The sequence below is a fragment of the Motacilla alba genome, chromosome 3, assembly GCF_015832195.1.
Source record: "Motacilla alba alba isolate MOTALB_02 chromosome 3, Motacilla_alba_V1.0_pri, whole genome shotgun sequence".
Classification (NCBI taxonomy): Eukaryota; Metazoa; Chordata; class Aves; order Passeriformes; family Motacillidae; genus Motacilla; species Motacilla alba.
In genome coordinates, this window is record NC_052018.1 from 100,702,702 (window position 1) to 100,719,290 (window position 16,589).

The following is a 16,589-nucleotide window of genomic DNA, read 5'->3' on the forward strand; positions in this document are numbered from 1 at the left end:
TGGTTTTTACAAAATATTCACGGTTTACAAAAGAGGTTCCAACAGGGACAGACGGGCCAGCGGAGGAAAGGAAGCGCACCATGTGTCTGTTTTTGATGTAAATATCCCTTCCATGAAAGCCTCAGGAGGCATCCATTTGACAGGCAACATTGCACACCCACCCTTACGATAGTAGCTGGCTCTGCAAAGAACAAACAGAACAAAAGAGTCAGCCAAGAATTCAGAAAATGCCATCAATATGGGATTTTTGTAATTACAAATATTAAAATGATGAGCCAGAGGAGAGACTAATTTAGGTGGAACAATCTAAGTGCTGGAATGACCTGATTCTTCACATAAAAGTAGTGGAGAAGAGCAAACCATAGAAGTGCTGTTTAATCTACTTCACTTCAGGCCTGATCTGGTACAGCAGTTATCCTCATCCTCCTAGGGAATTACTAACATAGTAACTACTGCTGGCAGAGCTTCCTCCTGCCCTTTTCAACCATAGCAAGATCTCCTCACCTCATCTTGTACATGGTCATCCTGGGCATACCCAGCAAGAATAAACCAAACCTTATCCCATATGTACCCAGTCTAAAGCACTGTGACTAAAATCCAAACCCCTTCGCAGGAACAAGGAACTTGTTGAGGACGATGCCAGGTCATTAGAGCTGGGACAGTAACACAAAAATGTTCCTGGGACAGGAGTTACAACAGTCCTTTGGAGTTGCTGTCATTTAAAATAAAACCTGCAAGCCCCAAATCCCATGCTGGCAGTTGCAGGAGGCTGCTCATGCAGGCTGGAATCACTGATCACAACAGCACAGCGTGAGCATCCAAAGGGTATTCCTGGACAAAGAAACACATGCAGGCTTCAAAGGCACCTTTGAAAGCTCAGCACCGAAGTGTTCATCTTGGCAGTCGGTTCTGCTGATTGTGTGAGGGTGACAGATGCTACTTTGTCCCAGCAGAGCCCCATCTGACAGTGGGGCTGCATGGGGGCTCTTTGTGCAGGGAAAAACCCCAAGCAGCTCTGATACACTTGGGTTTCTGAAGGTAGCACTCTGCAGCACCTCAGGCTGTGATACTGTCAGAGCTCAAGCTAAGCAGAGCCAAACCTGGCTTAGTAATTGCACAGGAGAATCCCCAAGTGGGGAAAAAAAAGAAGGCAAGGCACTGGAATAAACTGTGCAGGTGACTGAGCATGAGGCATTCCTTCTTCTGAGTCAGGGCAAATCAATTCCTCAGCACAGCAGGATATGGAGCTGCACTGCTAGAGGTGCTCTGTGGAAGATGAGACATCAAACTGCAGCCCTGACTGCTTATGGTCATTAAAGATTTTCTGGCACTTCTTGCAAGAGCAAAGGTAGTTAACCCTGTGTCCTGGCTGAATTCCAGTTTGGGTGATTACATTTTCCTGACCTTCTTCTACACCTTCCTCCTTTAGCTGCAGTAAATTGAAGAAATTTACTGATGAGACCAAACCAAAGGTGCAGGGGTAGCACCAAGGAGAGAGATTAAACTCAGAATGATTTGGGATCACAAAACAAAGGGGCACATCAATGCCATTCAGCATGGAGAGCATAAAGAAAGGAAACTGAGGACAGAGTCTAAGAGGGAGGAAAACCCTTCCATGACTTCACTGCCCAGAGGAAAACTGTCCAGGACAGTTTAAGGCAAACATCAGGAAGGCATCATCTGGGATTCACCAGGCTGGGATATCTGCACTCTTGCCTCACCAGGGTTACACGGAGCAGCACAAGAGGCTGCACAAACACTGCTCCTCCCCCATTTCAGTGACCTCCCACTTGCGGGTACCCTGGCCTTGGCTCTGCTACCTGTATATATCCCGGGCCATTCCAAAGTCTCCAATCTTAGCCACTCTCCCTGGCCCTCGACAGGTAAGGAGGCAGTTCCTGGCAGCAATATCCCTAAAAGGAAAGGGAAGAAAAGAAACAGAAAGAGAAGAGCCACTTAATCATTTGACAGTTTTTCAAGTCAAAAATAAAACAAGATATAGTACCTAAACAGCCAAAAAAGTCAGTGTTTATGGATACCTGCAATGTCCCTAGTTCCAATCTATCCCCACAGCAGTAACAGTTTTGTTCTTTAATATTTTCTCTTTAAACTTCACATAACATCTTCCAGTTGAAAGGGTGGCTCTCCCGTGAGCCTCCCTTCATCCCAGGAGTTATTTTTAGGTCTCTAAGAAGTGCAAGAAGAGAAGCTGATTTCAGAATGTACTAGTCCCCACATCAAGCTGTTGGGGTAATGATCCACTGATCTGTTCCTACTGTGCTTGTTCAAGTGTTGTCAAAAGGCTGTTGTACTGCCAGAGACAGGTGTCAGAACACTGCCAGAACAGTGTGCAGGTGTTGCTCTGAATACTGAAGCCGTGGGCCTGAATCTGTGTATGCAGGTAAAGCTCCAAGCTCCACCTCCGCTGGGCTGGAGTAAACCTTGAGGTCTGAATAACGCAATGGCACAACTTGTGGGTGACTCTCAGAGCTGCAAACTGCCACCTCTCTGCTCATCTCTACTGGACAGGCAGATTCTGGATGCTTGCCAAACACCCTGTTTTGCAGGAGCAATGGTCACCTGATGTTGCCCTTCTGCCTGTGCTAGTACAGGTGCTCTTCGAGGGGGAGAAGAAAGAGCTTCCAAACTGAGCAGACAGGCACTAAATAAAATTCATGACAGGGAGAGCTTTAAAGACTTCTGCCACAAGATTGTGCCCATTTGCAGAGTAGGCTGCAAAAGTGCAGGCCCTGAGACAGGGCTCAGGATCTTTGGCAAAACCACAGACCTTTGCCAGCCTGATTTATAGCAGCTCCTCTCTTTATTGCCTCTATGATTCTGATTTTGTCTACCTTGTTTAAAGGTATCCAGCCACTAGAGTGCAGCAGGACACAAACATATGGAGCAGGGCATTATGAGCCTGTGCTGGCCTGTCTGCAAGTCCTGCCCAGGCTGGGTCACCTACCTGTGAATGAAGTGGTTCTCCTCCAGGTACTGACACCCACAAGCAATGTCACGGGCCACGTGGAGCAAGTCCAGCATGGAAAGGGAGGAGGGCTGATTCTGCCAAAAGACAAGGGACACACATGGGTTAAAAGCAGAGATATGGTGAGATTTGTTGCTGCTACAGCACTGGGAGCTCTCCAGCAAGTGACAAAGGAATTAGGAAAATGCACAAGAGAGCGTTCATACCCATGAACTATGAAAGGATGTGCAGACACAACGTAATACAGATCCCAGAGACAGAATGAGAACAGACAGAATCAGCTGGATCTGACTTTCCAGCTCCATTGGGATGCCCCTGAAAGAATTTCCCCCCAAAACTCCCCCCAGTTCTTAGGGCAGATTCTTCTGAATTTTCAGCACAATTTTTGAGATCTGTAGCCTGAACTGTTTTTCACTGACTTTCTTTGTATTACTGCCAGCTCCTCTCTAAAGTCACCTTGAACCGCAGGAATGACATTTTGTATAATGGCATGAGTCACATTTGCTCTTTCCCTCCTCCACATCTGTGTAGGTTTTATCTTGCCCCTTAGAGCACTGACACAGTTTTGTGTAGCCAATGGCTCTGGAAGACTAAGGCTGCCAACTCCTTGTTCCTGCCCCTCTGATGAAGCCCACAGCCCTTGCCAGGAGGAGCCAGATGCTTTAGTGGAAAGGACAGGATTGACACTCAGCCCCTGAAGCCAAACCACAGCTGCTGCCCTGAGGTGTGACTCAGTGATGCCTGAGGTGTGAATCAGTGATTCCTGTGGTGAGATTCAGTGATCCTTGTGGCCAGTCCAGTGGGAGAGGGCAGAGAGCTGCTGCCAGCCCAGTGATGAGAAACTGCCGGGTGGCAGTGACTGCTCATGGCACAACAACCATGTCATGGCTAAGTGTTTATCAGCCTTAGTTACTAAACCAAACAAGCTTATCCCACTCCTTGGCTCTCTCTTAGGACACCAACCAGTCAGCCTAGTCCCCAAAAGGCACACCTGTCCCTGGGTTCTCACACCAGTGCACAAATCAGCACAGCTTCTCCAGTGACAGGCACTGCTGCCTCCTCAACCCATCTCCAGATGCATGCCATGCTGTGCTGCCCATCCCACCTGATCTAAACTCCTGCAAACTGGGACTGGAAATAAGTCCAGGCTCTGCAGCAGCCACTAGCGAAACAGTGGTCATTGGCTGGTAAAACTAAAAATCAAAAATCAACCAAACAAAAAACTAAAAATCAAAATCAACCAAACAAAAAACCACAACCAAAACCAAACAACAACAACAACAACAAAAAACCCAACAAAAAACCCCCCAAAACCACAAAAAAAAATCCACAAAAAAAAAAAAAAAACAAAAAAACCCACCCCAAAAAAACACCAAACACAAAAGAAAACCCAAAAAGCCAAGCCAAAAAAACAAGTAAATGTCCTCTGATGATATTAGGAAAAAAACCCAGCCTCAATACTTGACTAATGAAATAACTGAAAAATGGTGCATCTCTGTGTGAACAAAGCCTGTTTTGTTCAATGCAGGGCCATAAACCAAAATGTGATCTTGCTCCACCTGCCTATATTTTATTATTTACACATTATAGTTCATTGCATATAAATACTTCACTGATTTTTTAAAACACTGGACTGCATCTCCTCTTAAACTTTCCTCCCTACAGAGTAACTATTTTCTGCAAACATAAAGCAGCTCTTTCCCTGCCATTTTGTGGGGAAGGGGGAATAATCTCTTTTACCTCTGTGAGTTAAAGTGACTCACCAGCTACACAAGATGGCTACAATAAGAAAGAATGCACATCTTCTTTTTCCCTTGCAGGGCATAACCAAGGGGAAATTAAAATCTCATTCTACCCATTCCCTGCTCTTTCGTGCAAGGCTCAGAAACCTGAAGTGAAAACTGAGTAAAACGCCCAATTCTTTACTCTACAATCAATTTCAGACTCGGGCTATACTGCAAAGCAGTCTTTAGACTGAAGCCACAAGCTGATTTGAACTGTATAGCTTTTTTCTCTTTTTTCTTTTATTTTTTTTGCTTTCCTTTCCTTCCTTGGATGAATTCCTTCCACCTTTTATTTGGCTAAATACAATCCTAAAACAGATGTGACTGCCCAGCCAAGGACAATTTAGCCATGCAATTTGTTTGAAAAATGGAGGTTTGGGATTCATTTTGCAAGGGGGCAGCCTTGAGACACACCAAAGGATTCGCTTTACAGCCTTTGCTCCCCAGATGAATGGATGATGCCAGCTGCAATGCTCCACTGCTCAGGGCAGTGGGCATGCTGGAACCACTGGTGTGACACCTCCCAGGTGAGGCTGAATCTTGCCAAAGGTGAATGAAATTCTGTGTATTGTTCAGCATAATCACTGCTCTGTGCAACAGGCTGCACAGCACAAAGGAGTGGAATCATTTCTCCATATATCATTTCTCTCCCAGAGCTGGGCTTTGATTGCTGTGCTGTGTGTGAGAAAGATCAGCACTGAACCTCCCAGAATGGACAATTCTGCAGTGCTCACACTGAGCTAAGGCTCCAGTTCCAGGAGTCCCTGGATCTAGCAGGTTGCCTCTCTGCAGATGAGGGGGAAGAGGTAATCCTGTAATAGATGTGAAACTCTATTAGGAATGGAACAGAGAAAGCCTTCAGGGCTGTCAGCCATGGACTCATAGGGAATTATGAATCTGAACCTTATGCAGTGGACCTAGCTGGCATAAACTGACATATTCCACGAGAATCACTGGTCTTGTATCAGTGATGATCATTCTTGCTTAAAGTCCAGAAAAATCACTACATATTGGCTGACCTGAAACTTCATTTTTTTACATGAAGAACACAGATGAACAACATGCATCAGTGCTGGCAGCATCTCTATCTCATTAAGTTGGATGCTGTGTTCTGATACCTCCTGCAGCTGCTTTAGCTTTCCATTTCATGTCCCTTGCAATGCCTTCAGTCCCCCCTTCCCTTCATTCACCTTCTCCTTCACCACTCCCTGCTCTCTTTCATGCTTTTCAGTGTGCAAGTGCATGGCAGTGCGCTGCATGTGTCTTGTTCCAAGCCACACAGATTGTAGCTGGCCAGTGGCAACTGGAGTCTCTCCAGTATGGTGCTTTCTTTTTCCATAAGCCTTGGAATTAGTGCCAAGTTAATGTCTTTCACACCTCTATTCAGTCTATCCAAAACTAGCAAATGAATTTGATGTTACTGGCAGGGAAGTGCAAAGAGCAACTGGGGGATGAAGGTAGAGACTGAACATGTAAATCTCATTTTTTGTAATTAGGCTGAAAGCAAAAGTAGGTGGGAAAGATAAGGTAGTAAAAGAAATTAGCTGGAAAATACAAAGTGGAAAGAAAATAGGGAGAAAGGCAGTAATTCATATGGTGCTTACTGCAGAGTAAGAAGTGCATCTCTGCCACCCACCCAGTCAGATAAGGCTTGTGTTCAATTAATTCATTTTGGAAGCAAAGCTCATCAAAGCCTCTTTACTCTGCATGGTCCCTTGTCTTTCCTTTCCTTTAATGGCCCTGAAAAGCTAGACATCCAGCCTGCTATGCCTGCCTTCTGCCTGTCTGCAACAGGAGGAACAAAGCTGCTCAGGGTTAATTAGGAGCAGTGCAAAGATACATCCACCAGCACTGAGCCACAGGCCTTATGTACAGAGACTCTGTCACACCTCGAGTGTATGCAGAGGGTAAATCCAATGCCAGGGCTGGATCTCATACTTCACAGAGCACAGTGCCCTGCACACATCTCATTTCTCATCAGTCATAGTCTCCTTGCCTCGCAGTTTGTGAGCCAGCAGTCAAAAATGCACCAGAGGCTGATTTCTCAGCACTCACAGGTGCCATTGGCCCCTCAGAAGCTGCCCCAGCAGCCAGATAATGAATTACCCTGCCATCCTTGCCAGGCAGACACCACATGGGATGGTTGCAAAAGCAGGGCAAGGAAAGGGGAAAGAAGGTATTAGAATGGAGCAAAACAGTGTGGATCTGTGTCTGCACAGAGTCAGGCTGTCCACATTCCCCCAGCTGTTGAGGAGGGAATGGAAACTGCTTTTCTGAATCAGTTCCAGCTTGCACTACCCATCCGCATTTGAAGCTCAGCTTTCCCAAAGTGTGGGAGACATGGGACAAAACAGAGACATCAATCCAAGGTCTGCTTCACTCCTGGGAAAAAGTTAAATGCAGAAACCAGGAAGAATCTTCAAGCTGCCAGCAAAAAAGCCTTGTGCCTGGTAGTTGCTATGGTCAGTCTCAGGTAACCTCAAACAGGTCAGGAAATACCAGTGTCTTAGGCTGGAAATGGGGTTGTGTATTCTATTTACCATTGTTAGAGGTGGGGCACTTATCTTCTGTTCATTGGGCAGTTTTCTTTATCTCTTCCACAACCAATCCTCCCTCTGGGAAATATCTTCTGTTAATGGGCCCTTGGGTGTCACTGCATGACTGATAAAATTACACCATCCCACTGGGAGATGCTCCACCCAGGGGAAGGAGCCAAGCATTCCTACCTGGATATAATCTGAAATTTGGAAGACCACAGGCAACCTTTTTCCCACTGGATTCCCAGAGGAGCAGCTTTCTTCTCCACTGGATTCCCAGAGGAAGACCAGGCCCATCTACACTACCACTGGGCCTTCAAAGGAACACTCCACCCTTCTACAGGATCCCTGCTCCAGCAGAACCACACCTGTCACTGCAGGAGGGCTGCAGCCCCTGCTGCTGAAGAGGACAGTTACCACCACCCTGCCCCACAGGGTGTCTGGTTGTATTCTGACTCTGTCAGTGGTTTTGGTTTTTTTTTGGTTTTTGTTTGTTTGTTTGTACTATTGCATTTGTATTTTTAGTTTTCCTAGTAAAGAACTGTTATTCCTATTCCCATATCTTTGCCTGAGAGCCTTTTAATTTCAAAATTATAATAATTTGGAGGGAGGGGGTTTATACTTTCCATTTCAGGGGAGGCTCCTGCCTTCCTTGGCAGACACCTGTCTTTCCAAACCAAGACAACAAGGAAAGAAGAGGAATGGAAGGAGCGATTGTGAAGGCAGAAAGAGAAATACTAATGAAGCAAGGGAGAGAGCCATCAGCCTCTTCTGCCATGGGCTTTCACAGGGGTTGCACAGAGCTACTGCTGACAGGAACAGAAGTTGTGGTAAGAAAGAATTCATGACTGAGGTAGAGCCAAACAGAAAAAAAACCTCCTCAGATCAGAAGGATCACATGACTTCATCCTGTCAAGATAAAGGGCTATTTCATCTACAAAAGGAGCTGGCTCATTTTAGTGCAAGTGGGTAAAAATTCCTGCTGTGCAGGACTAGTGTTCTTGGTAGTTCCTCACAAGATCTGTACCATCACTGAGCTGGCTTCTCTAATTTAAGCAGCCAAACCCATCGAGTTTCACCTGCCCCTTCCCACATCTTGCACAGCCTGACCTGGCAGTTTTGAACAAAGCACTTACCTGGCAGCATATCTTGTCTGTGCCATTTTTCACTACACTGGGTGAGAGTGGAGACCACGTTGCAGAACATGAATTTCCCCATTCACCTACCACCAAGTTCAGCCCATTTGTAGGAGCATCTCTAGGTGCTTCAGAAAAACAACCTGTATTTATAAAGTCTACTTGCTCAGATTTCAGACTTTCCTTTCTGGGTGTTTAGCCTCCTTATCCAGGAAGGAGCCCCTTTACTGCAACCTGTTCAAGACTGCAGTGCTTCTGAGTCTCACAGACCATTTTATATGTCTGAAAAACCACACTGCATAAAAAAAGAAATAAAAAAGTTTATCTGTTTCCAGATGCCTCAAGGAAGAATCTTATTGATACCTGTTAGAGCAAATTTGTGTCTCTCTTGTACTGATAAAATGCAGCATTTTGTCCTCTGTCAAACTTAGAGACAAATATGAAGCTGGGCCCCGGCCTTAAACTTCAGCAATATCTGTGTGCCTTTCTGACCCAGGGACTCAGAGAAAGCTTTATTCTTCCAAAATACTGAATTGTCTCTAGAAGTCATAATTTATTTCTTTCACATTTCTAGCTAACTGTCTCTTCCTATTGATGCTGATTTCAGTGGGGAAAATCTTTAAAACTCTGGACTAAAGATATTTTCTATTAAGTTGACAGCTCCAGGCCGGATTGTCTCCTTGCCTATGCCAAATTTGAACTGACAGGTATCCACAGAAATGCATCTGATCAGCAGTTTAAATAATGGGTTTATTTTTTTAATATTACTAGCTCAACATTTCCCCCCTGCCTGCCCCCAGCTGGTGATAAGAAGGTAAGAGTTGAGTTTAACTTTTTTTTTTTTAGACTTTGCTTTTGTTCTTTTTTTAGGTTGTATCTGCAATGTCATCTAGCAAAGTCCAGGGTTGAGGCACCTCTGCATAATCCCAGCAGCATCTGTTCCCTATCCTGCTGGCTCCTGTCTCCACAGTGGTCTTACAACAACAGAAATTTTGTGACCATCTAAAATGCTGGGAAATAGGATCTGCATCGATGAGCTCTTCTATAGCTAAGTGTTTGCCTCGTGGCAGCAGCTCTCTAAACAAAACGCAATTTACTCTTTCCTCACCGGCCTAGGGCGTGTCTCCCTCAGGAAGGATTTCAGGTCTCCTCCAGCCATGAGCTCCAGCAGGATGAAGCGGGGCAGGGCCTGCAAGCTCACCCCGATGCAGCGCACGATGTTCTGGTGGTTGAACTTGCTGTGGAGACAGGGACACCCAGTTGTGGAGCAACTTTGACCCAAAAAGCACAGTAGCAGAAAACATTCAAACCTTTTTTGCTGCAGGGAATGTTATTTTTTTAATGCTTTTTAATTTTCTTTTTCCCCAGAAAATAACAAAACTCAAAGGTAGGGCAACTGGATAAAGCTAAAGCACTACCCCTGTATTCTGTGTCTGTCTGGGTAGTGTAGGGACAGACAGAGGTGGGGAAGCAGTGGCTTTTGGCTGCTTTTCCACTCCCTATTTTCTGCATTCTTTTTGGGCTATAGCAAGACTTGTGGGGCATAGGAAGCAGAATATGTCTGATAACAGAGAAAAGTCTGCTCTTAATCTCCCAATCCAAGAGGCAGAAGTTGGGCTAGGGCAATGCTGTTCCAAGTAACACTGACATGGGGATCTGCTTGTGGGGGATGTTTCTTGAGGTCAAGTCTCTAATACCTCTTTATTTCCCCACCTCTCAAATGTGATGGGAAAGTAGTTCCATGGATTCTGTGATTCAGACACTGACACATGACACGACAGCAGCATAAAGTCAATGCTGTCTGTTAGTTTTGACTAGTCAAACCCAAATTCCTAAGGTATGTTCTCCTCTCCAAGAGAAATCAAAAAAAAATTATTATCAATTCTAAAGTCTGGGCTTTAAATTTTTCACTTTTGGTAATGACAACCAATGTGGATCCTTTTGAAAATTTAACCTTTAGTCATTTGGTGCCTCTTCATTTGTAAGAAGAACAGAAAAGCATGGTAATGCCTATTCTATTTGTGCTAAAATCTAGCTACCGTATAGATGTGCTGAGGGGACACCACCTATGAAGAACCTTTTTTTTCTTTATTTTGTTGGGCTTTGCAAGCCTACACAAGCGGTGTTGATGTGATTCATACCCACCTAATAATGAGAGCTTCCATGAGGAAGTCAAGCTCATCTTGCTCTGAACACACTTCTGGCAATGTCTGGAAAAGAAAGAACAGGTTGACAAGGAGAAGATACTTCAAGTTACAGATCAGAACACCTGGCACTAACATTGTCTGCAGCAATCCTTCTGTCTCAAAAGAAACCTCACTCTAAGACAACCACTAGAGCATTGCTAAACTAGACTGTGAAGCCTGTTGAAAGGTAAGTATCAGAACTCCTGGCCCATCAATGCTGCTGTCATCCTCCTCCCAGCAAAGGAAATAGCCCAGAGTGCACAGGGAAGTGTTCAACATATGGGACTCTGCTGTATAGAGGATGAGGAATGAGATTACAGCTCCTGAGTTCTCTGCAGTTCAATGATCCTACCTTCCTGCAAGACTGGGATCTATAACCAGCAGCAGAACTGTGCTGCTATGTAATCTCTAACAGAAAACAAACCAGCTAGACTGCTGAAGGCCTGGACCACTCTACCAAGGTCTCTTAGGATTTAGGTTCACATCCAATGCATATCCATCCTGTAAGGGAATGGTGAGATCCCTGGAAAACTATCCATCTCCTACTTGCAGGGTCTTTGATGCATGTGCCAGCAGCTTTTGGCCCTGTGAAGACTTTTGGACAGATTACCAACCAGGTGTAGCATGGGGAGGATGGACAGAGGATGGATTTAGTTCTCATTCCTGCAGCCTACTGTGGCTCTGTGGAAATCTATGCCTGTTTGCTATTCACAGACCTCTTTAAGTAGTCTCACATACCCATATCCTACAAGCTGTACCATTGCTGTGATGGATTAAAGTGCTGCAACAGAGCAGCAATATTTCTAGCCACATCCTTCAGGACTTATAGCAATGCTTCATTGATCTTCATTGTTACAATGCATTGGGACTCTTGGGTGAAAGGTGCATGAAACCATCATGATAACTCATTCACTGTCACTTACTTTCACAGCCACCTGCAAGGGAGTGGGGTCGCTGGGGATCCCTGTCACCTGACCTTCATATACCTCACCAAAGGCTCCGTGGCCCAAACCCCTGGACAGACCAGAGAAGACAAGAAGGTTTTACTACAGAGAACACACATTATAACACTGTGGACACAGCTCACGGAACGGGCTCACAATTTTCATGGCAGTGTAACAGGGAGAACTGGATACTGACAATATGATCTCACCAGACCTTGGTGAGGTCTTTCTTGAACCTACATTTTATTTAATTGGAAGGGAAAGCAGTCCGTGGAAGTGAACATTCCCCAGTGAAATCGAGCTGCTGGCATTGCAGCACGTAACAGAGAGCATTCATCTATGGCTTTGGTATCAGTGCTCAGTGGTGGGTGCTCCAAAACAAATCAATAAAGACAGGACTTTAGTCTTGGTGTTTACACACCCTAAACACATTAACAGTTCCCCTGATATTTCTGCATCACCATTAAACAAAACATTGAGCAAGAAACTAGGAGGCACAATGATTCTCAAAAGATCTGAATTCTAAACCAAATAACTTTTCCTGACTTATTGTGTGATTCTGGGCAAGTACCTTAGCCAGTAAATGGTGATGACAATGCTTTGTAAAGCACTTAGCTCTAGGAATTTGTGCTGAGAATCGTTTCTGGCTGTGATCATGTTATGAAATGTACAGTTTTATTTTGAACAAGATTACAAGAAGAAGAGAAAGGAATAAGAGTAATCATACAATAGATCTTGTTCCATGTCCTTGTGACACAGATTTTGCATACCTGTCTATTCAGTCCTCGCTCTCTTAATGTTAAGTCACCTGGTACAACAACGGCTGTTTCACATCAGTGGCCTGTCATAATGACATGGTGAATTGTGGCAGGGGATGAGGCTGCACCCCAAATCTTGAGTCCCTCTTAACCCTGCATGGGCTGCACTTCAGGCAGTAGTATTTCCAGCCTCTAAGAGGCATTCCTCCATCTCAGTCTGGGGAAAAGGCTCTCAGTAAAGCTCTCTGCTACAGCATGCACTCTCCTGTTACAGCCAGGTCTGGGCTGAGGGCTGCATTGGTTCTGTTCCCTGCTGTATCAGTGGACTGCTTTTGCATGGGCTCTTGCCCTCCTGTCCATATGAACAAGGAGGAACAATCTGCTCTGCTGTTCCATAAGCTCTGTCTGTAGTTTTGCCAGGATAGAACCAGTCTGGGCAGTGAAACCACACCGAGGACTTGTGTTGCCTGCGACACAAACATTTTGTGTAATAACATTTTGTAGGTATCAGCTTGAGACACCATTCTTGGCTCTGCCTGACCAATCTTACAAACTGAGGGGATAAGCCAGATCTTTACAGCTCATAACTCACCCACCTTCCAAAAACTCCACTTTCCCTTCCCTCATCAATTCCCAGCTGTATCCTCTGCTATCTGCTTGCCACACTTCAAAAATCCCTTCAAAGTCCAAGTGACAACAGGAGCAGCAGCACAGGGTACACTGGAAACCTCCAGGTGCAGTCCAGCAAGATGTACAGGGAAGGGGGAATGAGATAAGAGACAGCAAAACATTGCAGACTGCATAGACTGCTCTGAGCATAATTTTTTTTCAGCACCTTAAGCTTCCCAATTTTCCAAGGACTCCTGTTTCCACTTTTTATTTTTTTGTGCAACACTGCATGGTACCAGGGTACTATCACATTCACAAGTATCCTGCAGTAGAGCAAAGTGTGCAAGAACTCAGAATTTTCAAGTTTTTCTTAGGAGACACTTTAAAGCTTTTCAGAAGTTCTCATCTAGACGTGATTATCTTGCTGGCTTTATATCCCTGTCTTTTTAATACTGCCTGGCATTTTCAAATCCATTCCTTTCCTTGCTATTGCACTTAAGGATGTCATTGTCTTTAACAAAGATCCCATCAAAAATTTAAAAGAGCCTTCTACAAGCTTCAGCCATCCCAGAATTTCATCAGCTCATGGCAATGGGCCATTCACCACATATCCTGTAAAAGATGTAACTGAATTACTGGTGGTGACTATTCAGTTCTCCTCACAATCCCAGGAGATGAACACTGCACCTGTAGAAGGTCAAGGTGAATGCCAAAATCTAGTCCCCTCCACACGAGCTTAACTACTGCAGCTTTACATTTTATGAAGAGGGGTATGAACCTAAAAGTGCACAAGAATTTGCACAGAGCAGTGCATTCACACTGGAGAGCTGGGATATGTGGGTGTACAACGTGAAGGGTGGGGAAGGCAAAGATGAATTTACCGGATGAGGGAGATGTTTTTTCGAGGCACCTCTTTAAGGTCACTAATGGATGTGGTTTTTCCTGCAAAGCAGTAGTTGGGGTTGTAGTCTGTCATGATGGTGGAGGTACGCAGCTTGCTCAGTTTGTATTCTGGGCTCTGCAGCTCCATCTGCATGGCTTGCAGCTCCTGGTGCTTGCGGCGATACACTAAACATGGAGAACACAGTTAACCACGGCCAGAGACTGGATTTGGGACAGCCCTTCTCACTGGGACTCACGGTGGTGTGGCCAGACTTCAGGGAATCAAACCAGCCAGTGACACTGGCATATTTCTGTACATCAAATAATTACAGATAGAAGATGGGATCTGAAGATATCCAGGAACCTTTGATTTACACATCTTACAAAGAAACAGGCTTGCTCATGGACTGTCTGGAAAAAGTGAAATGAATGTCACTTGGAGAGATCTCAGAGATCTCAGATGTTCCATTAATGCTCTCTTTAGTTTAACCAGACCTTCCAAATACAAGTCCAGTTTGAAACTTGTGGGAGGTGGGGTACAGCTGACTTTCCTAAATTACACAGAAGTGACTAAAGTCTGAAATTAATTCTTGCATCATATTGTTCAAAATGGAAAACCTAAGCTGTTTCCTCAGAATAACACATTGTACATAAAAAATAGCTAAATTTCCAAAACTTGCTCTGTTTCTAGACAAGAGAGTAGGGTCACATTTGAAGTCAGTTTATAGTATGTTATATTCCTTGCATCACTTCACTGATACTTCTGCAACACCATTAAAAACCACACCTGAAAGAAGACATCCTGAGGATATTTCTTGAAATAGTAACTGATATTGCAGGATTTTGTCCAAAAGAAGATGACAATCAGGAGCAGGTTAAATCACTATTGATTTCTGTGGGAGCTGGATTGAGCCCAAAGACTGTGACGGCAATAGTTATTGCATCTTCTCCAGCAGATGTTGCTCAGGGGAAAAATTTAAGGGGTAAACATGCACTTGCAAAGGCAGATGGATGTAATGACCTATCCACAAACCCTTCCTGTCCTCCATTTTCCTCCTCATTGCCTTTGCTTTGATTTTTTAAATCGCTGCCCTTTCCTGAGATGGAAATGATAGGCTCGTTGGATGGAAAGAGGATTACTCTTCCACTCCTGAGAAGTATTTAGTCATTGTAAAAAGGCACTGTCAGGACAGAAGTCATAGATGTAGGACCATGTGCATGCAACTGATAACTCCTGAAATTCTTAAAACCGAAACAGCTGGGCAGATCTAATTTCCTGCTCTTGGTTCATCCCTCTCCTTCCCTAGACCACACACAGTGTGGACAAAGAAAGGTGGCAAAGCCGTGGTTTGAATTCCTGACTCCTTTTCATAGATTAAAATCTATTCTGCTTGCACCAAATGCACGTGAGCGGGTGTTTAAAATAACAACAAGAAAAGGTGAAAAATACCTTTCAGAATTTCAAATAAAAATGCCAATACCCACATCCTACTAAGGAGCAGTTTGTGAAAGGGGAACCTGTGTGAGAGTTTAAGCTTAAATGTCATACATTAAGAGGTGAAATTTGTACATAGGCACACAGATAAAGAAGCTTTTAGGCATTTAACAGCACCAGATCTCACAAAAAACAGAAGCAGCTGTGTTCTGGCAGCTGCACAGTACAACAGAAAAAATAATGTCTCTTTTGAGATGCAGTCAGTAACTGAAGCCTCCTCGAATTGGTCATTGTGGTTAGAAACAACTACAGAAATCTGAAGATGTGTGTGGGAAGGTGTCATTAAATACAGCAGTAGCTCAAAACCTGAATCCTTTTGCCTCTCAGGGTCCAATTATCCCTAGCTCAGATCCAGCCCTCATACGAAAATATCTTTTGCAGAGAAACACTCACCTATCATGATTCCTGAAAAAGCCAAAATTAAAGCAGCCACCAATGCTGAAGTCACTACAGACAAGACCAAGGAGAAAGGGAGACGAACCACTGGCTCAGCTGCAACAGAAAGAAGGAATTACAAGTTTGAAATTATCTTCCAGGAGCCACTTTTTTGCCATCAGATTTCTTTCTGCTCTTCTTTCCATTTATTCATCTGCTGCTCCAATAGTGTAGAAGCAACCTCTGGCATGACCAGTTCTCAGAATCTATGACTTCTCATACCTCATTGTTTCACTTTCCTCAATTAATATCAAGCCATTAAAACAGATGGTTCACTATTAATGAATTAACATGTGAACTCCCTGGGTACGAAAACAAGACCATAAAAACCAGGGGCAGGAGGTTGGGGGGGGTGAAAAGAACATTACATTGTTTGGGTTAAAGTGCTGCTATCAATGCCAAATCACAGCAAAAGCAGGAGGACTGCAATATATCATCTCCTAAATGCATGTAATCCAGGCAGAAAAACCTGATAACAGTGTAGTGAAGCTGCATCCTCATGTGGGATCATGCTATTAAGGTTTACTTCACCTTGACAAAATGACCATACTTTTTACCCATCTTACAGGCAGGAATGGTAAAAACACAACAATTTTCCCATGCCAGTGGCAAAGCTGAAAGCAGGATCCCAAACCCCTGGGGTGACCTGCTCTAAATGCTGCACAAGAATAGGAAGCAAACCCACTAATGGATCTCTGAGCACCTGGTTTTGAAAGAAAGGCAAGTACAGGCACTGTATTTAGTTTTTCTTAGAGAAATCTTGCACAGAATTTCTCACAGTTTCTTAAATGTCCAATTCCTCAGGAATCATATTTTCCTTCACCTTGCCTTTTTTTT

General features: G+C 44.3%; 1 protein-coding gene across 2 annotated transcripts in view; it reads right to left on the minus strand.

Annotated features, from left to right (window-relative positions):
• Nucleotides 1-16,589, minus strand: part of ALK (ALK receptor tyrosine kinase) — a 308,338-nt gene that overhangs the window by 9,764 nt on the left and 281,985 nt on the right. For both annotated transcript variants that reach the window (XM_038131013.1, XM_038131012.1), the window contains 8 exons: nucleotides 15,711-15,809; nucleotides 13,822-14,008; nucleotides 11,553-11,643; nucleotides 10,589-10,653; nucleotides 9,552-9,681; nucleotides 2,966-3,063; nucleotides 1,821-1,913; nucleotides 80-181 (listed from right to left, as the gene is read on the minus strand). In XM_038131013.1, the coding sequence (XP_037986941.1) occupies nucleotides 80-181; nucleotides 1,821-1,913; nucleotides 2,966-3,063; nucleotides 9,552-9,681; nucleotides 10,589-10,653; nucleotides 11,553-11,643; nucleotides 13,822-14,008; nucleotides 15,711-15,809 (865 nt within the window). The remainder of the gene's footprint in view (nucleotides 1-79; nucleotides 182-1,820; nucleotides 1,914-2,965; nucleotides 3,064-9,551; nucleotides 9,682-10,588; nucleotides 10,654-11,552; nucleotides 11,644-13,821; nucleotides 14,009-15,710; nucleotides 15,810-16,589) is intronic.